The sequence below is a fragment of the Equus asinus genome, chromosome 8, assembly GCF_041296235.1.
Source record: "Equus asinus isolate D_3611 breed Donkey chromosome 8, EquAss-T2T_v2, whole genome shotgun sequence".
NCBI classification, from domain to species: Eukaryota; Metazoa; Chordata; class Mammalia; order Perissodactyla; family Equidae; genus Equus; species Equus asinus.
This window is the reverse complement of record NC_091797.1, coordinates 88531751-88550159: the sequence shown is the minus strand read 5'-3', so window position 1 is coordinate 88550159 and position 18409 is coordinate 88531751. Positions and strand designations below refer to the sequence as shown.

At 54.8% G+C, this 18409-nt stretch overlaps 2 protein-coding genes across 8 annotated transcripts in view; both read right to left on the bottom strand.

Annotated features, from left to right (window-relative positions):
* Positions 1-2814: 2814 nt before the first annotated feature.
* Positions 2815-9499, bottom strand: CRYBB3 (crystallin beta B3). Of its 2 annotated transcripts, XM_044775675.2 has the most exons (5): positions 7492-9499; positions 5990-6108; positions 4968-5100; positions 4326-4468; positions 2826-3131 (listed from the first exon to the last, which is right to left on the bottom strand). In XM_044775675.2, the coding sequence occupies exons 1-5, from the start codon at positions 7564-7566 to the stop codon at positions 2966-2968; spliced, it is 636 nt and encodes a 211-aa protein (XP_044631610.1). In that variant the 5' UTR covers positions 7567-9499; the 3' UTR covers positions 2826-2965. The 2 variants fall into 2 exon arrangements, with proteins under 2 accessions (XP_014713349.2, XP_044631610.1); XM_014857863.3 differs by lacking the exon at positions 7492-9499 and having other exon boundaries at positions 2815-3131; positions 5990-7352.
* Positions 9500-10819: 1320 nt separating this feature from the next.
* Positions 10820-18409, bottom strand: part of KIAA1671 (KIAA1671 ortholog) — a 179994-nt gene continuing 172404 nt past the window's right edge. For all 6 annotated transcript variants that reach the window (XM_014857864.3, XM_070516283.1, XM_014857865.3 and 3 more), the window contains 2 exons: positions 17055-17137; positions 10820-15907 (listed from right to left, as the gene is read on the bottom strand). In XM_014857864.3, the coding sequence (XP_014713350.2) occupies positions 17059-17137 (79 nt within the window). In that variant the 3' untranslated portion in view covers positions 10820-15907; positions 17055-17058. The remainder of the gene's footprint in view (positions 15908-17054; positions 17138-18409) is intronic.

The window sequence follows — 18409 nt, the reverse complement described above, 5'->3', positions numbered from 1 at the left end:
CAGCAGCCTCTCCCACAGCCACAGCTGCGGTGGCAGCCGAGGCCTCAGGGCAGCCCAACCCCGGCATCAACGGCTGGCGGGTGGGGAGAGAGGAGCTCTGGGGACAGGCGTGAATTTAAGTCCTGGTGGCACCACTTAAAAGCTGTGGCCCTCGGAGCAATTTACTTCAGCGCTCGGAGCCTCAGTTTCCCCCTCTGCCAACGGGGATCGTGAGCACCTGTCCGTATCTCGGAGACGATACTGTAAAGCACCCAGTGGTGTGCTCCGCGCACAGTAGGGGCGGCACGGTGGTGGCTATTATTATTGTTGTCATAACAGGAATAATAACTGTGGCTCCTGTCCAGGGTTCTTCTTAGGATTCAGGAAGATGATGTGTAAACAGCCCTGGGTCCGGCGTTCAGTCAGCACTGACGCGTAAAAGCTGACGAGGCCTCTCTGTGACAGGGAGGAAGGAGTGGGTGCTGGGTGAGGAGCTGCGGGGGGCTGCCATCCCCACCCAGGGGAGTCAAGCCCTGCCTTTTGTCTGCCCAGTGATGGGTGCCCCCACCCCCGAGCCTGAGGCCCGGCCCCAGCTCTCCCCTACACCCTGAGTAAAAATGATTCAAAGCAGTTTCTTGGCTCTGCATATTTTTTTCAAAAGCAGGCTGAAGTAACTGAAAATTGCCTATTCTTTTCAATGTCTCCCTGTGGCGCCCACGGCTTCCCACACATCAGCCGCGCCGGCGTGGAGGCGGCAGGTGGCTGGGATGACTCCGGGCACGACAGGGAACAAAGTCAGGGAAAAGACGCAGGACTGGCTCGTGGAGATGGGAGGGCCAGGGGCCGGTCCCCAGGGCTGCAGGAAGCCAGCTGTCACCTGTCAGATGGGACACTCCCTCCTCTTCCCACTGCGGGCAGAGGAGACTCGCATTTACGCCCGGCACTGCCACAGCGTCCTCCTTTGGCTGGATGAAGGCACTGAGGCTCAGAGCAGTGACGGTCAGTGGTGGGAGGTGGGATGGGGCTCAGTCCCCAGCTGAGGCTGCAGAAGCCCTCTGGACAGGGGACAGAGTTACTGATGCGTGGAAGAGAGAGGGTCGGGGCATCCCCGCATCGTGGCTCGCCGGATCTCGCAGTGGCCTCCAAGTGGCCTCCCTGAGGCCCCCTGGCCCCACAGTCTGTTCTCCAAGCCACAGCCAGAGGAATCCTATTAAACCCTAAGGTAGATTGTGTCTGTCCTCCCTCGGGCTCTCCACGGCTCCCAGCTCCAGAGAAGAGTCAGAGTTTCCCGGAGTCTGTGGAGCTCTGAATGCCCTGACCCCACTCCCTCTCTGACCACTCTCCATTCTCTCACTGTCATCTTCTCAATAAATGAATGAAACTAGAGACAGACAGATAGAGATAGAGGCGGAAATGATGAATAGATGGATGGATGGGTTAAAGGAAGAATGGATGGAAGGATGGATGAATTAATGAGTGGAAGGATGAATGGGTGGGTGGATGGATGGATGGATGGATGGATGGAAGGATGGGTGGATGGATATATGGATGGATGGATGGAGGGAATGAAGGACGGATGGATGGGTGGATGGATGGATGGGTGGATGGATATATGGATGGATGGATGGATGGATGGATGGAAGGATGGGTGGATGGATATATGGATGGATGGATGGATGGATGAATAAATGGATGGATGGGTGGATGGATGGGTGGGTGGATGGATGGATGGATGGATGGATGGATGGATGGGTGGGTGGATGGATGGATGGATGGATGGATGGATATATGGGTGGATGGATGGAGGGAAGGAAGGAAGGATGGATGGATGGATGAGTGGATGAATGGATGGATGGAAGGATGGGTGGATGGATATATGGGTGGATGGATGGAGGGAAGGAAGGAAGGATGGATGGATGGATGAGTGGATGAATGGATGGATGGAAGGATGGGTGGATGGATATATGGGTGGATGGATGGAGGGAAGGGTGGATGGATATATGGATGGATGGAGGGAGGGAATGAAGGACGGATGGATGGGTGGATGGATGGATGGGTGGATGGAAGGATGGGTGGATGGATATATGGATGGATGGATGGAGGGAATGAAGGACGGATGGATGGGTGGATGGATGGATGGGTGGATGGATATATGGATGGATGGATGGATGGATGGATGGAAGGATGGGTGGATGGATATATGGATGGATGGATGGATGGATGGATGGAAGGATGGGTGGATGGATATATGGATGGATGGATGGATGGATGGATGGATGGATGAATAAATGGATGGATGGGTGGATGGATGGGTGGGTGGATGGATGGATGGATGGATGGATGGATGGGTGGGTGGATGGATGGATGGATGGATGGATATATGGGTGGATGGATGGATGGAAGGAAGGAAGGATGGATGGATGGATGAGTGGATGGATGGATGGAAGGAAGGATGGATGCATGGCTGCATGGATGGGTGGGTGGGTGGATGGATGGGAGAGAGATAGGATGGATGGATCAATGGAAGAATGGATGGAAGAAGACATAAATGGGTGAGAGTAAGGAAGGATGGATGAATCAATGGAAAGAAAAAAACATGGAAAAATGGAAGGAAAAAATGGATGCATGGACGGACAGAAAGATGGAGACACAGACAGGCAGACACAAGATCAGGGCAGGATGTGCGCATGGTTCCACCTGAAGGGACTAGAGCCTAGAGCACGCGCACAGCTCACAGCCCTCCCTTGGAGGTCTCAGAACCCTCGCCCAGCCTCCTCCGGCCTGCCCCTCCCACAGCTGCCCCCAGGCCTCGCCCTTCAAGAAGTGACACAGAGGAACATGGCAGGTGGGGGCCCGGCCCCAGTCTTTATTGAGCAGATTCCGGGGAAGGGTGGACAGGCAGGCCCTCCCCCCGGCCCTGGAGCCTCTTCTTCTTGCCCTTGCTGCCCCCAGGGGCGGGCCGGAGCCACTGGGGCCTGGGTGCCCTTCAGCTGCTGAGGAAGCAGCCCCGCTTGTGCCACTTCTGGTCGCGGATGCGGCGCACGGACTGGAGCTGCGGCTGGTTGGCGTCCCACTCGTTCCAGTGGCGGTACTCGCCCCGCTCGAACACATACTGGCGCCCACGGTAGCCGGGGAACTCGTAGCCAACCCACCTGCGGGGATGGCAAGGCCGGGGCAGGCCGGTCAGCCTCCCGTCTCCCGCCTCCAGCCAGAGCGAGCCTTTCAAAGCCAGCATCCGCCCATGCTCTCCACCTGCCCCAATTCCTCCCCGGCTCCCCAGTGCCCTCGGGAAGAAGTCAAACTCCTTACCCTGCTCACAAGATCCTTCAGGGAATGTCTCTAGCCTCATCTCTCAACCCTCCTTCTTCACACCCTGGACTCCAGCCTCTCTCATTCTACTTGCCTTGAATCTGCATGCCTCTGAGCCTTTGCACATGCTGTTCCTTCTGTCTGGAACACTTTTCCTTGCCTCATCCTTATCCCTACCCCTCTGTCATTCGCATCCTTTACATCTCAATTGGGATGTCTCCTCCTCCAGCAAGGCCTTCCTGATACCTGGAGGCTGAATCGAGTGCCACCCTGGACTCCCGGAGCATCCCCATCACAACACTGATCACAGTGCACTGTGAGTACCTGTGTCCTTGTCTGCCTCCCTATCAGGCTGTGAACTTCTTGAGGGCAGAGGCTGCATAATTTTATTGCCCCCACACCCTGCGCATAGTAGATGCTCAGTAAAAAGTTGGTGACTAAATTATTATCAGGAAGAGGTGGCATCTTTCAGGGCCCAACCCCGGATCACAAGCACACAAGTGAGATGTAGTCACTAACGAAGGGAAAATGATTCTGAGATTGCATTAACAGAGATACTAAACCTGGAAGGAGGGAGGTGATGCACCTGCTTGCCTATGTACTACTCAGGTCACATCTAGAGAACCATGATGTCACCAGGGCAAGAAGGACAAGGATTGTGGAGAGGAAAAAAAATCTGAGAATAAGTTCAAGGGTCTGGGGATGTTCAGAAAAGGAGTGAAGATTTTGATGAGGATTGGGGGGGGGGAAATGGACAGATTTCATGTGATAAAAATAAATAAATCTTTCTATAAGTCAAGGCTTCCTGAAAACCCAGTGGTACAGGAGTGTGAGCCATTGGACGTTCGCATCCTGAGGCTCGAGAGTGGGGCTCTGAGCAAGGATGCTGCAGGAGCAGCCGACTCGAAGCACGGGCCTCCAGCCCCGGAGGAGCAGGTGTCAGCTCTCTAGGAAACACGGTGAACAGAGATTCTGTTTGGAGCCCGAGCTGTGAGTGACGAGGATGAGGCAGGGGAGGGGTGGGGGTGGTCCCTTACGTCCCGTTGATGGCCCGGATGCTCGCTACGCGGTCCTGGAAGCCGTGGGCCCAGAGGCTGGGCACGTCGTCATCAACTATCTCCATCTTGCGGCCGCTGAAAGCTGGGTTTTCAAACAGATGCAGCTTGTGATCCGGACCATCCTGGGGGCAAGACCACGGGGTGAAGTGTCTGCTCCCAGGCCCAGAACCCGGGTCGGGGAGGCTCCAGATGCAGGCAGGAATCAAGTCGCCACAAAATAACGCCCATCCCCGAGCCCACTGCCTGGGGGAGGGGACTCATGGGGCTCCCCCACCCCCAAATGCAGGAGGGGTGGGGACCTAAAGGTTCCTCCAGAGCTCGGCTCCTTCAGAGCCCTAGAGCCAGGGAGCCGTGAAACCATGAGGGGGCGTTTCAGGTCTCATTCAACGCCATCATTTAGCAGATGGGGAAACCGAGGCACAGAGAGGGTGGAAGACCAAATCATTAAGGTGGCTGCATTCCCTCTTCACTAAACCGGATTCTGATTGGCTCTTCCCAGCTTTCCCCCTCCCACTGCCCTTCTAAGGAGCATCAGCTATTGGGACAAGGAGAAAGGGCTGGAGCAGCCACCAAGGGCGGGGGGAAGCAGGTGGGAGAGAGAAGAGTGACAGCTGTACTCACGATGTGCAGGGGCCGGAGGGACAGGAGGCTGTCGCTGTGGTGGCTGTTGGACCAGGCGTCCCAGCGAGGGTAGTCCCCCTTCTCCAGGACAAACTGCTCTCCGCGGAAGGCCCTGCACTCGAACGCCAGCCACCTGTGGGAGGAGAGAGGCCGGGCCGCCTGTGCTGCTGCCGGGGGAGGACCCGAGTCTAGCGAGGGAAGGGCGGAACTTTGACCCGGCACCCTCCTGCCCACCTTTCTACTGATCCCCCGGGCCTGTTATCGAGGGAGCTCCCAGGACACTGGGAGCTGAGTCTCTGAGCCCGCACCCCGTCCTGGGAAACAGTCTTGAGAATCTATTTTACGTGCCGCCCGTGGCGGATGCTCAGAAACGTGCTGAGCACAATGCCTGGCGAGTAAGTTCTGCACGGTCGACTCTCCTTTCTTCTTCCTGTGCATCATTCCATTCATTTTCACAAAAACCCTCTCTGAAATATGTGCCATCATTATCCCCATTTGACAGGTGAGAAAACAGAGGCCCAGAGGGTGGGACTTGCCTAGGATCCCCCGGGGGTTGGAGCCTGGACTTCCAATCCGAAGACGAGAATTCAGAGCCCAGCGGGGACCTGCTTGCCGTGTGGACACGGCCGGGTCACCTAACCACTCTGGCCTCAGTTTCCTCATCTGTGACTCTCCTAGGGCTGTTGTGAGGTTTCAGTGAGAGAGCGCATGGTCAGTTTCAGATGTTATAATTATTTGTTCAAATCGTAATGATGAAGTCCCACTTGGCAGACACTGAACAGGTGCCGGGTGGCCCCCTCTGTGCTCCCGCTGCGTAGATCCACATGAATCCGGAGCTAGAAGGATTCTAACACGATCACAGTTCAACCCCTTCATTGTACAGATGGGAAAACGGAGGCCAGAGATGGGAAGCGAGCCGCCTGAGGCCCCGCAGCCCATCTAGGGCTGGAACCCAGACCTCCCGACCCCCCGACCCCCCGAAGGCTCAGGGCTGCGGAGGGGCTGCGGGTCCCGGTACTCACGGCCCCGACTCCACTTGGATGGAGCCCACCTTCTCCAGCAGGCTGTCCGTCAGGTTGGGGCACTCGGCCGAGAGCTCGCACCGCTTGCCCTGGAAGTTCTCCATTTCGTACACGATCACCTGGAAGGGCAGCGTCCTGAGCGGCCCGCGGGCCCGGCCCCCGGCCCCAGCGCCTGACCCGCGCCGTCTTCCCCGGGGCGGGGCGGGGACGGAGGTACCACCCGCCCGCTCCATCGCTCCGCCTCGCACCGGCCTGGAGCCCGCGCCACAGGCTTGCGCTGGCCCCTGGTGGCCATGCAAGGCACCGGCTCCAGGAAGCTCAACTAAACCAGGGATTGCAACTTGGGCACCTGGCAGGGGCCAGTCTCGACCCCATTAGGACCGTAGGGAAATGAAGCTGCTTACGGAGGAGCGAATGCGGGCCCCATTCTAAACTTTTCAAGAGAGGCCATATATTTTTCTTAATGGGAAACTTCCCCATTTAAAAAACCCAGTGCAAGACAGATGAAATATTAGTTTGCAATAATGGGGTGACCTTTGCCTTACACCCAGGGAGGAAGGGGCTGCAAAGACAGAGGAAGGCTTTGCCTCTCTCATCCACCTCGAAGCCCACTGTCTCTGTAGCAAGTCCCTCGGGAACATCTGCTCTGGTCATTTTATAGAAGGTTCAGAAAGGGTAAGTCACTTGTCCCAGGTTGCACAGCAAGTTAAGTGGAGGCACTGGGATTCAATAAGTCAGCCGGCTCTTTGCACCCCCGCCCTGGCAAGGACAGCAGAAGGCTCACAGATGACAAAAGGAGGCAGGAAGGGCTGGGAGTGGTGCCCACCTTCTGGTGGGCAAGCTGCCTCTGAGGATGTGCCATGCCCGTGAGGTCACTAGCACAGCCCTGCGCTCTCCCCAGGAGGAAGCTGAGGGTCCTCATGGCAAGGCTGGCCCAGCGTCACCCACAAATCAGCCCCAGAGCCAGGCAGACCTCTTGGCTGCTCTTCCCTCCCCGTTTCCTCCACTCTAAAGCCACCGGCACGGCCTCAGAAACGCCCCCGTTAGCTCTTTAGTCAACCCATCCTTGAGCCCTTCTCGAACTGAAGCCCCCGGGGCTCACTCAGAGAGGGCAGAGACAGCAAATTCCAACTCTGTCCCATCATGGCATTTGCAGTGAGCTCCCGCCAGCTCCGGGGGACGAGGGGGGTGAGCATCGTTCTCATTTTCCACGTGGGGCTGCTGAGGTCCAGCGAGGGACGGGAACTGGACTGAGGTCAGGCAGGATGCTCAATACCAGTTTCCTGAACCCCCCGGGGCCCCCCGCCCCGTTGGGACAGGCAGGGTGTGTGTGACCAGCTTCACAGAAGAGGGAAGAGGCAGTGATGTCACGAAGCGAGTTGACGGCAGAGGGCACAGGTGTCCTCCTGGCCCAGCTGGTAGAAGGGCTGCTGCTCCTTTCTGGAGAGAGGCTGCCTGGCCGGGATGCTGACCCTGAGGCCCCGACCCTCCCCGCCCAGTACCTTGTAGGTGCCCCCAAGGCCTCCATGGCCCTTGGCAGCCGCAGCCTGCTCCGGAGTTCCATGCTGCTCCGCCATCTCCCAGGAACACCTCTGGATTCAACCAAAGGAAAACGGGTCACCAGGTCCACCCGGGAGAAACCAGGTGCTGATGTGACTGGAGTCGAGGATGAGCTACAGAACTCTGCTGCCTATGGCATGTGGTCATTACTCACGACCTACATTTGGTCATTCAGTCATTCAACAAACATCCACCTAGCATCTACGATGGGCCATGCAGACTGGGACAGTCAGTGGGATGGGGATCCCCATTTTACAGAGAGGCACCCTGAGGCCCTGTGAGGGGAGGCCACTTCCCTGAGGTCGGGATTGGGCCTGGCCGCAAAGCCCATGCCCTGCCCCCACACCCAGAGCTCAGCACAGACACCACCTCGGACCCGGGTCAGAGGGCAGGCCCCGGGGCGTTTCCTCTGCAGGGATCTCTCCCCTCCGCACTCCAGACTAGAGTCTCTGTTTGCTCATTGCCTCGCGCACCAGTGATTCCGTGAGCCCCTCAGAGCCCGGCCCTGCGCTGGGATGAGCGGGGACCACAGGCTGGAGGGCATGGACAGACAGACAGACAGCTGGAGAAAGCATGATGCGGGACCAGGTCCTCAGATACCTGCTCCAGCCCAGTTTTCATACATTCACTTCTTCATTCCATAAGCATTTATGGAGCACCTGCTGTGTACTGCCACTTAAAGAGACACAGACACAGACAGACAGCTCCCGTTCATCCCACGGGGACCGTGACACACAACACAGGCCCCGCAGAAGTGGAAGGATTCTCGTGATTGTCCCGAACGCCGACACAGAGGCTGTTCTGCAGTCTATCAGCACACGCACAAGCACACACACGCACATATGCACACCATCTCCCATGGTCCCTGTACACAGTCACATCCTGTCCACTGCACAAGGATGGCCTCACTCCCTCTTTCACACACACACAAACGCAGGCCATTTCAGACATTCACAGCGGTCCACAGGGCACCCATATCAACACCCCACACCCAGCCGCTCCCCTCCCCTAGCTCAGGCACTGCCACTCCTGCATGCACAGGGCACGGCCCATCGAAGGTGGACCCGGGCCCAGGGACGCACAGCCTGCAGGCTGGCTGTCCTGCCTGCGCCCAGCCTCCGCGGGAAGCAGAGCCTGGTCCAGCTCCTGGAGGACTCTGGTGAGACGTGGCAGCCCCGTCTGCCCACCACCCTCCTCAGCTGTGCTCAGTCTTTGCAGGCCTCCCACCCCAAGCACATGCCCAGGGCACCACCCTCTGACGCCAGCTGGCCTTGGGGCTGTTATCCGGTCCGCCCTCTCGGCCCCAACCTTCAAGTGAACCCCCGATTTGTGCGGGGGGCCAGTGCACACCCCACTGGGACCCCCAAAGTCCTGGGCCTGCCAGGGCAGCACCTGCTCCCCACCCTTGCACGTCCCGGAATGAACCTGCTGCTGGCGCCTTGGGAAGAACCGAGGGGTCAGCACTGGCTGCAGACTCCATCCGCCTTTGGAAGGAGTGTCCTATTTATGGGCGCTTTCTGACAGCCCAGCACATCCCGGCCTGCTGAGCCAGCGCCCTGTCCTACCGATTCCGTTCAGGCCATTTCACTCCAATAGTGGCCTGGGGAGGCCCCAGCGCCTGTGTCCTGGGCCAAGGCCTCTGATGACTTCCTGGGGGCAGAGGGACCTCATCAGCTTTGTGGGAAACCCGACGTGCCAGGCGTGGGCATCGGGATGTAGTGCTCGCCAGCGCCCCATCTCTACTCTTTCTTAGGCTTCTCAGAGCCACCATCTTCTCTTTGGGGGGGCCTGACATCCTTGGAAAGCCTCCAGTTCTTAAAGTGAGGCACCCCAGAATCTCGATTTTCCTATGTGCCATGTGGCCTAAATTTGAAGTCAGATCACCCTAAACATACCCTCCAGATTGGGTGTAAATCCATCCAACCATTTCCACACGATGCTGTAACAGACGCATCAAAGATTTATTTTCTTCATGTAAAAGGCACATACGAATAACAGCTACCATTTAACAGCTACCAAGTGCAAGGCCCTGTGCCAGCTTCATGAGCCTTGTGTTCAATCCTCACCCAGCCCTCTTTAGGGGAGGAATTATGATCTCTGTTTTACAGATGGGAAAAGAGTTCAGAGAGGTGAAGTCACTTACCCAGGGTCACACAGCGGAGAGGAGGAGGGGCTGGCCTGCTTCAGGGTCCGGCTCTTAGCCTCCGAAATAAAGGTGATGCTGATCGTCACCTTATTCATAAGCAAAACAAAGTAAACTCACGCATTTTTTGTGTCTTATAAAGTATAATTTTGCCTGTGATGAATATTTAATGATTACTGAATGAATGAAATGATGACGGGCCAAGGAGTAAATTAAGCAGAAACGTTTTCTTTTGTTGTCATTTGTGGCTAAAATCCTCAAGTCAGCGTAGCACCCAGTTGCCCCGCATCCCTGGAGATGCTGGTAGGATGCTGTGGGAGACAGCTGGACTCTGGAAGCAGGTGGACCCAGGTGACCTTGGGGGGGTCACTGAAGGTCAGAACCGCAGTCTCCTCATCTGTAAATGGAGAGCCGCGGAGAGACCGTGAGACCAAGCGCTCGGCACAGCTTGTTACTTGCTGATTTTTAATCACCGAAGACCATGCCTACTAGCCGACAGTTCAACCAGGGACTACTTCCTGCTGGTGACTGTGGAAAGCAGAGTCGGTCTGACCCCTGACCTTGGGATGCAGTCCCCACCTGCTAGGGACATGAGGGGGAAGACAGAGGTGAGGACAGCCAGTCAGGTGTGACTCCCTCCCATGAGATCCTTTGGGATCCCGAGGACCTACTGTGCGCCCAGCACTTGCCCAGGCCACATTTCCTTAACCTAGAGTTCTCCACCTCGGCGCTATTGCCATCTGGGGCGGGATCACACCTGTGGTGGGGCTGCCCTGTGCATTGAAGTATGATGAGCAGCATTCCTGGCCCCTACTCACTGGATGCCAGCAGCGTCTCCCTCCCCTCCTTGCGCTAACAAAATGTCACCACCCCATTTTGGAGAACCGAGGCTCAGAGAACTCCCACAGCCAGGAGGAGGCAGAATGAGGATTCAACCCCACGTCGAATGGACATCCTGAATGGACATCCTGCTTTGTCTCCATGGGCCCCTCTCCCAGGACCCCAGCCACCCCCTCCCCCTGCCCGGCCCCCAGCTCTGCACAGACAAGAGACCGACTCAGCGGGTGACGGGCATGCACGCATGGGGGAGTCCATTCATCCCCACGCCGACACACCAACCTCTCCAATGCAACTTGCATCAAAGCTTTATTTGCTGTTTTCAGAGTCTGAATGCAACATCTTTGTACATGCAAAGGTCATCTTGTATGGCAGTCGACCAGATTCCCGAATGCTCTTCGGTGCGTATGAAACCTCTTTACAGTTACAAAATATAAAAGCACTTGGAGACATTGATACTCTGTGAGGTCCAGGAAGCCCCATTTGTTTTAACGTTAAAAATATAGGTTTTTCTAGATGAATTCTCAGTCACGCAAGGAGAGAGTCTTTCTGGGGTTGGATAAAGTGCCTCTCGTCCGCCTCCCGTCCAGGACTCCTAGGGTTTGTGAATTCATAAGGCAATTGCGAGAACACCAGCAAGCTGAACTCTCCTACACACAGGACTCGAGGTCCTTCTCTATCGCGACTTAGATTTTCGGAGGAGGGGACCCAGAAGGAAGGTTAGGAAAATATATATTTATATCGACTTCCACTCTCCCCATCTTACAAAGCGTTTGATGATCATAATCGTCTGAGAAATGCCAGACTTCTGGGATATTGGGATGATTTAGGAAACAGCACAGTACAAAATATCTTCCATAACACAATATATTACTTTTGTGAGCCCCTTATTTACAGGATCTATAAGGCTATGTGGAACCAGAGCATTAAAAAGCTCAAATTCTTCTGTAGACAACGGCATAATTTCTTGAGCAGGCCTGACATCACTGGAGATTGTCAAAGAAGTGCCAGTCCCATCCGTGGAAGATGCTACGGCACCAGGTGTGAGGATGGCGGTTTCAGGAGGTCCTGCGCGGGCTGGGGGACAGGCTGGGAGGATAACTGGCCAGAAGCCTCAGGCTGACTCTCTAGAACCCTGCTTTCAGCCCCTCCATGCAGGAACCCACCCAGACAAAAGACAGAAATATCTAGAGGGATGCAGGGGGCACAAGGAGACACAGACTGACCAAGAGGCAGCATGGTCACGCCCACTGGCTTTCTGCGTGGCTGCCCATTTCCAGAACCTCGGCTTGCCCAGAATTCCACACAGGGTGACTCCTAGCATCTTCTCAGCGCAGAGGTCGGATCCAGCTCTCCCTAAGGGGATGAGATGTGGAGCGGGTCGGGCCTGCTTCAGCTGGCTCCCTCCACCTCAGTACCCTTCCAGCCCACGGATGCACGATGTCCCAGGACTTTTGCTTTCCTGTTTTAACGCGGTGGAGGAGGAAAGGCACAGTCAGAGGGTCCCCAAGGTTTCCCCATTAGTCTAGGGACTTGCCATGGCTCCAATTAGGGGGAGGGCACTTCCCATTGGAGAGGGCTCTTCTGCCTCTCCATCTCCCCTCAGGCTCACCCTGAAACGCTAGTTTACACAAAGGCAACAGAAATCTAGCTTCCTGTTTTTCGGGGCAGGGCTGTGTGGGAGGACCACAGGGACTGACGGGGAGAAGCAGAAACGGACGGGGGAGAGGTGGGCTTGAGGACCGTCTCCTCGGGTGGGAGTCTGGCTTCCGTGCGGGCCCCAGTCACCTCTAAGAAAGCATTTAGTGTCGGAGGTGATGTGACCACATCCCTGTGGATTTTTAGCTTTCTAATTATGCCTAGTCCTGGGGCAGCCCGGGGGCATCAGGATGGAAACTGTAAAAGCAGAAACGGACAAGGCAGCTTTGAGCACGAGGTGGGAGAAGCTGAGGCCTCCTTTACGGAAAGCCCGCCAAGGGTTTTTTCAAACCCTTGCATGGCCTCTAAGCTTAGGGACCCCAGTTAACACCTATTTCTATTCTCGTTCCTTAGCTATACCTCGAGTTGGCCTCACTCCCCGGGATGCACAAAGGAAAACACATTTCCCTGAAAGTAGACGACTTGACTTGTCCCCCTGGAAAACATCCCCATCGGATTGTCGTTTCTCTGAATCCTAGACAATCTGAGGCTGCCAGCTCAGCGTCACTCACAACCGCCAACATCCCACACGCCATGAGGTTTCTCTCCCACCAGAATCTCTCTGGTGGCGCTGAGGAATTCTCCACAACACTGATTTCTGAGGGCTTGCCATGGAATTTCAAAGGCCAAAGGCCCCTGTTTCATTAGGCAAGGGACCATGAAGAAGGGATCTGCGGGAGGGGAGAGAGATACAGACGTATCGAAAGACCAGCCATCAAAATGCTGATGTGCAAAGGGTGTGTGTGCGTGTGTGGTTGTGTGGAGAGAAACAAGGAGAGATTGTACAGACATAGGAATTTGCATTTTCTGTAAGACTCTCATTTAACATCCAAAGGCCCAGAGGAGGAGGGTTGGATGAGGACAGGTGACTTGACTGCATACAAACGATTAAGGCGTCTTAAGTTAGTTTAAAAGGAGACAGATTTTCAAGGGCGGCGCCAGGCAAACTGGAGAAACGGGCATATAAACCCTTGCCTAGCCCCCGAGAGCTCACCTAGTTTACAAAAAGGAGAAATAAATAACTCACTTGCCCAGCTACCTGCAAAAGCTGCAAGCAGCAGCCACGTCTGAGTTCACCGCACACTGATCACGGCGGGAGGCGGAGGAAGTGGGGAGCCTGCAGTAAGGGGGCCGCTCCTGACCCACTGTGATCGTCTGCTCTGCGGTGGAGAGAGCAGGCTGCCCTCGTCGGTTTCCAGGGTTGGATTTTGTACATCCGAATCATCAAGGAACTAAATGGATTTTTATTTCCAGTCAAGGGGTGGGAGGTTGGGCAAAAGATCTCCAGGTCAATCTCATTTTCAAGTGTTTTTTCCTGCCTGTCGGGCATACTTGGGCTAAAACGTGACTAATTCAGAACCGAGAGTCTTGCGTGGTGAGCATTGATAGACTCACTCAACAGAGCAGGTCATTCCTACTGCCTACGATGGTCCCCAGGGGCCCTGCCCACCTTGAGAAAGACAAAGACGGCAGCCAAGAAAAGCCGTTGGGGTCAAAACACACTAGGAGTATCTTTAAAGGGGGCCTATTAACTTGGAAAGCCACTATATTAAAACTGTTATAAAACATGAACTTGATCTTAAAGAAAAAAGGAAAAAAATCAATGGAAGCAGTGCCTGGAGGAATTAAATTCCCGAATGGCCACAGGGGACTGACCGCTCACTCAGCGAACACAAACTATTATCAAGAAGGGCCAAACCTCCAGACACAGATGCATGAGGCTGCCATATGCAGGAGGCTGGGCGGGTCACGGGTCCAACAACTGCCCATCGGGAGCCCAGGATCAGCCAACGGGACTCAGGGAGGGAGGGGCCCTGCAGCCACTGTCCGTGGTGCTGAACCACAACCACCTGGGGCACAGGTGTTTGTCTTAACCTGGAGAAACAGGATTGCTCTCCACTCCCCGCCGCCATCCCCAAGAGAGGGAAGAGGTGGTAAAGGGAGATAAGGGGGGAAGAAGGGATGAGGAGACAAATGGAGACTTCTGGAAAGGTGGCCAGGGAGAAGGGAGGTATGTTTTGACACCATTTGCAAATAATGGATTTATCAAGAGAGAATTTCACCTCCTGGGAAGCTGGGGGCCAGGGGTGGGGGGAGGGGGGTGGAACGCATGTGCCCTCACTTCCACATCTAGCCAGTGCTGTGCATGGATCCACTAGGAAACTCAGCCCAGGGCCCCTCGGCAATTGCCCTATGAACTCCCCAGGCATCTCACCAATGGGCGTCTCCCGGGCAAGGTTGGCACAAAGTGGATGGCAACTCCAGGCGTGGCAGGTGGCCAGCCAAGTATATCTGGGATGATTGCTGGAGCCTTGGGCTTCAGAGGTGGAGGAAGCTGGTGTTGAGGATTTCCAAAAAGAAGGACAGAGTAGAGATTGTCTAGAGGTCTTAAGCAGAGGTCTAGAGCCCCCACTTAGAGCTAGCAAGAAAAAAGGGACAAGGCAAACCTTACGCCTCACCTAGCATCCAGCACTTCTGTCCAGAGTCCCTAGCCTGGGGGCCTCTCCTCCAGAGAAGGGCTTTTAGCAAGACCCTCCATTCCTGCATTTGGACCTAAAAAAGCACTTGGTCGGGTGGAGTTTGCGGGGGGCGGCATGGGGGATGCGGTAGAGGAAGAGGAGAGAAGAAACAAGGAACCCTCATTTGCGTGTTTGTCCTGAGGCCAATTTGTAACGTTCTTCCAGGCCAGCAGCTCAGGAGGGGTCCAAAAAAGACTGGAGGAAAAGATTCTCCAGTCGGGTCTGATGTTTGAGTGAGAAAGGCACTGCCATTTGGGCTGAAGTTTATAAACCCTTGAGGCCAAGGGACAAAGGTCACTCTACCGAAATCAGAGCTCAGATGAAAAGAAACCAGGAAAATACATCCAAGGGGGACAATTAGAATTTTTCAAAAGCTTGGACAGGGAATAAGAACCTGAGATGATCGGATACTTCAAGCAAACTATTCAGACATCTTTCCTCCTGTTCTCGAACGTAAAAACATATACACATAGCAAATTTCAAAGAAAACTGGCTGAATTATTGCTTTATCACCTTCTAAAGCAAACGAAAGTGACATACGATGAAACAGGCCAACTCTGCAGGCAGCCCCGCCGGAGGGAGAGAGACACTCGACAGAAGGAGAGTGGGGGTGTTTGAAAATCAAACTGCTGATTCGTCGAGAGGGCGATGGAATTCATGAAAAAAGCCATCCAAAACCCCAAGCGGAAGGTACCACCTTGGACCACAATGACAGCAGGCCACGAATGGCTTCTTCCTCCCTGGAAATGTCCTTTTGAAAGAGACCTGCCCTGGGGCGGGAGAAGAGATGCTTTCAAAATACAGGAGTTTTCCACAACTGGAGAGACGGTCCAGCCTCACATCCATGTTGCTGGAGCTGCTGCAGGTGTCCGAAGTGGGCAGAAATGCACATTTTTAAGTAAAAAACCAAACCGCGAGTGTGGACAGTTCTGGGCAGCCCGGCTTCTTTCCGGCTTGAAGTGCTGTCTGGGGAGACGTGTTGGCTGAGCCGTGCCGCCCGATCCGGGAGGGCCAGCGGGGGGCACCGGACAGCATTCTCCACCCGACTGGAGGGGCCCTGGCTGGTCACCGTCGTGCAGGAGAGAACGGCAGCAGTGTGGCCGTGTCTGGGGGTTGTGACAGTTAAGGCTTCTGTTCATTAGACGTGGCAGTGTCCCCTGTCTGGAGAACAAGCGACAGTCCTAGTGTCAGTAGGGGGAACAGGTGGCCCCATTTCTTTCCACCATCAGGCCTTAAAACCTGTCCTGGGATCCCCCCAGACGGCCACTCCCACAGCCACAGGCCAGGAAAGACAGAGCTTGGTTTTGTCTGAGGGGCGGGATGAGGAAGGCGGCGGGCAGCTGGGTACAGTGAACGAACGTGAACTGTAGGGTCAGCTCGGGGAGCCAGCCTCGGTGCCCTCGTGGGCTGCTGGACGCCTAACTGAGGTATGGCATGTATGGCACTAAAGACGAAAGAAACAGTCTCTGATCCCTCATCCCCAACCCGTGAGTGTACATTTATCAGGAAAGGGGGAATTTCTTGGAGTTTATCATATACATACAGACACACACACATATGCCTCCATACATACATGTCGATATTATGCACCGTATATCATACATGCATATATCACGTAACGCCCCAGAGTCAAGCACACGATGTGCCTGCAGTGTAACGCATAGATATCCACGCAGGTCAGGTGTGGCCACTAAGTGGGTGACAACAATGCTTTGTTTTCAGAGCTTTCTGGACTCGGGTCTGTGGATAAGGGGTGGTGGGCTTCCTGTGCTGCTCACATCAGAGTTGACTGTTGGGGAGCATGTCCCGTGTGCTCCTGTCCCTCGGGCTTACAGGCGGGACTCTGGGTGCACTGTCACTGTGCCCTGGGATTGCTCAGCAACACGGGCGCCCCGACCCATTTGACAGATGGAGAAACTGAGGTTCAAGATGTTCAGGCATCCGGGACCCCCACCAGGGTACATCTAATCGTTTCACTTTTTAATCTCTCTTTTTTCAAATTAATTTTTAATTATACAGGTCGTATATGAAGGGAGAAACGGCAAACATTTCAGATTAAGCTGGTCTTTGATAAATGGGGACTGAGATGTGTGAGAAGGGTGGCCAAGGGCAGGAGCCCAGAGCCCGGGTCACCCACCTCTGCGCCCACCCAGGCTGCCCGCTGTGGCTCTTCCCCAAAATGAAAGAAGCTGTGGCCACCCTCCTCCCAGGACCCCAGGACGCCCCAGGTCTCTGAACCTTTCCTCCCACCACGTTCCTTCCTCCTGGGATCGTAGGCTGCGTCCAGCACCCCCAGGGCCCCCCGTACCTGCTCAAGCTTGATTCTCACACAGGCTCTGCCTCTTCTTGGATTTCAGCTCCCGCAGCCACTGCGGACATGGCTCTTCTGATCTGAAACCACAAAGCCAGCGAGAGCCAAGCGTGAGCCAGACCGAGGGCTCCTGCACGCAGGGCCGGGTGGGACCCGACTCCCCATCTGTCATGCCAAGGCAGACGCTGAGCCGGCACTCACAGATGGCAACGTGCCCACGTGAACGTAACTGATAAGAAATGGGAGTTAACCAAAGCGCCAACGATGGGAATGTTAAGTAAATCATGGTGCTTCCATTCCATGAAATAATCTGCACTATAAAGTCATGGTTATAGAAAATCACCTCCATCCTTCCACTTGTCGCCCAGACATTCAGCCATCCTTCCATTTCTCTACCCGTCTAAATGCCTGTGATGGTTAATCTTATGTGTCAATTTGGCTAGGCCACAGTACCCAGATATTTGGTCAAATTTTATTCCAGATGACCCTTGTGAAAGTTTTTTTTTTTAAGATGAGATGAACATGTAAATCAACAGACTCTGAGTAAAGCAGATTACCCTCCGGCATATGGGTGGGCCTCATCTAATCAGTTGAAGGCCTTCATAGAAAAAGACTGACCTCCCCAGAAGGAGAGGGAATTCTGCCAACAAACTGCCTTTGAGACTTGAACTGCAACCTCAGCTCCTCCCTGGGTCTCCAGCTTGCAGCCCACCCTGCAGATTTTGGACTCGCCAGCCTCCACAACCATGTGAGCCAATTCCTTAAATAAATCTCTCTCTTTGTGTGTATACATCCTATTGGTTCTGTTTCTTTGGAGAACCCTGACTCGTGCAGTGCCCATATGACACAGATTTGTTTAAATGTATTGTTAAAGAGATTTGTCTGCTTCCCACAGTCCCCTCTGTGCTCTGATAACAAGCACTGCCTGCAGCTCCCAGCAGCATGAGGCCTCTGGGCCTTTGCACATGCTGTGACTCTGGCCTGGGATCCCCTCACACTGCCGTCTCTTTGTCCATCATGACTCAGCTCGGCCTCTCCTTCTCTTGGAAGGCTTTCTCACGTCTTTCGTCCTCAAGTCTGGGTTAAGAGCCCTTCCTCTCTCCTGGGGGTCAGATAAAGGGCCAGACAGTAGATATTTTTGACTTTGCAGGTCACTGGGTGTCTGTTACAACTAGTCAGCTCTGCAGTTGCACCAGGAAAGCAGCCGTAGACAATACATAAATGAATGGGCGTGGCCGTGTGCCAATAAAGCTTTATTTACAAAAGCAGACAGTGGGCCGAAGTTTGCCCAGCCCTGCTCTGTCAGAGCACTTATCACATCACAATGCTAGGAGCACGAGTAATTCCTAACC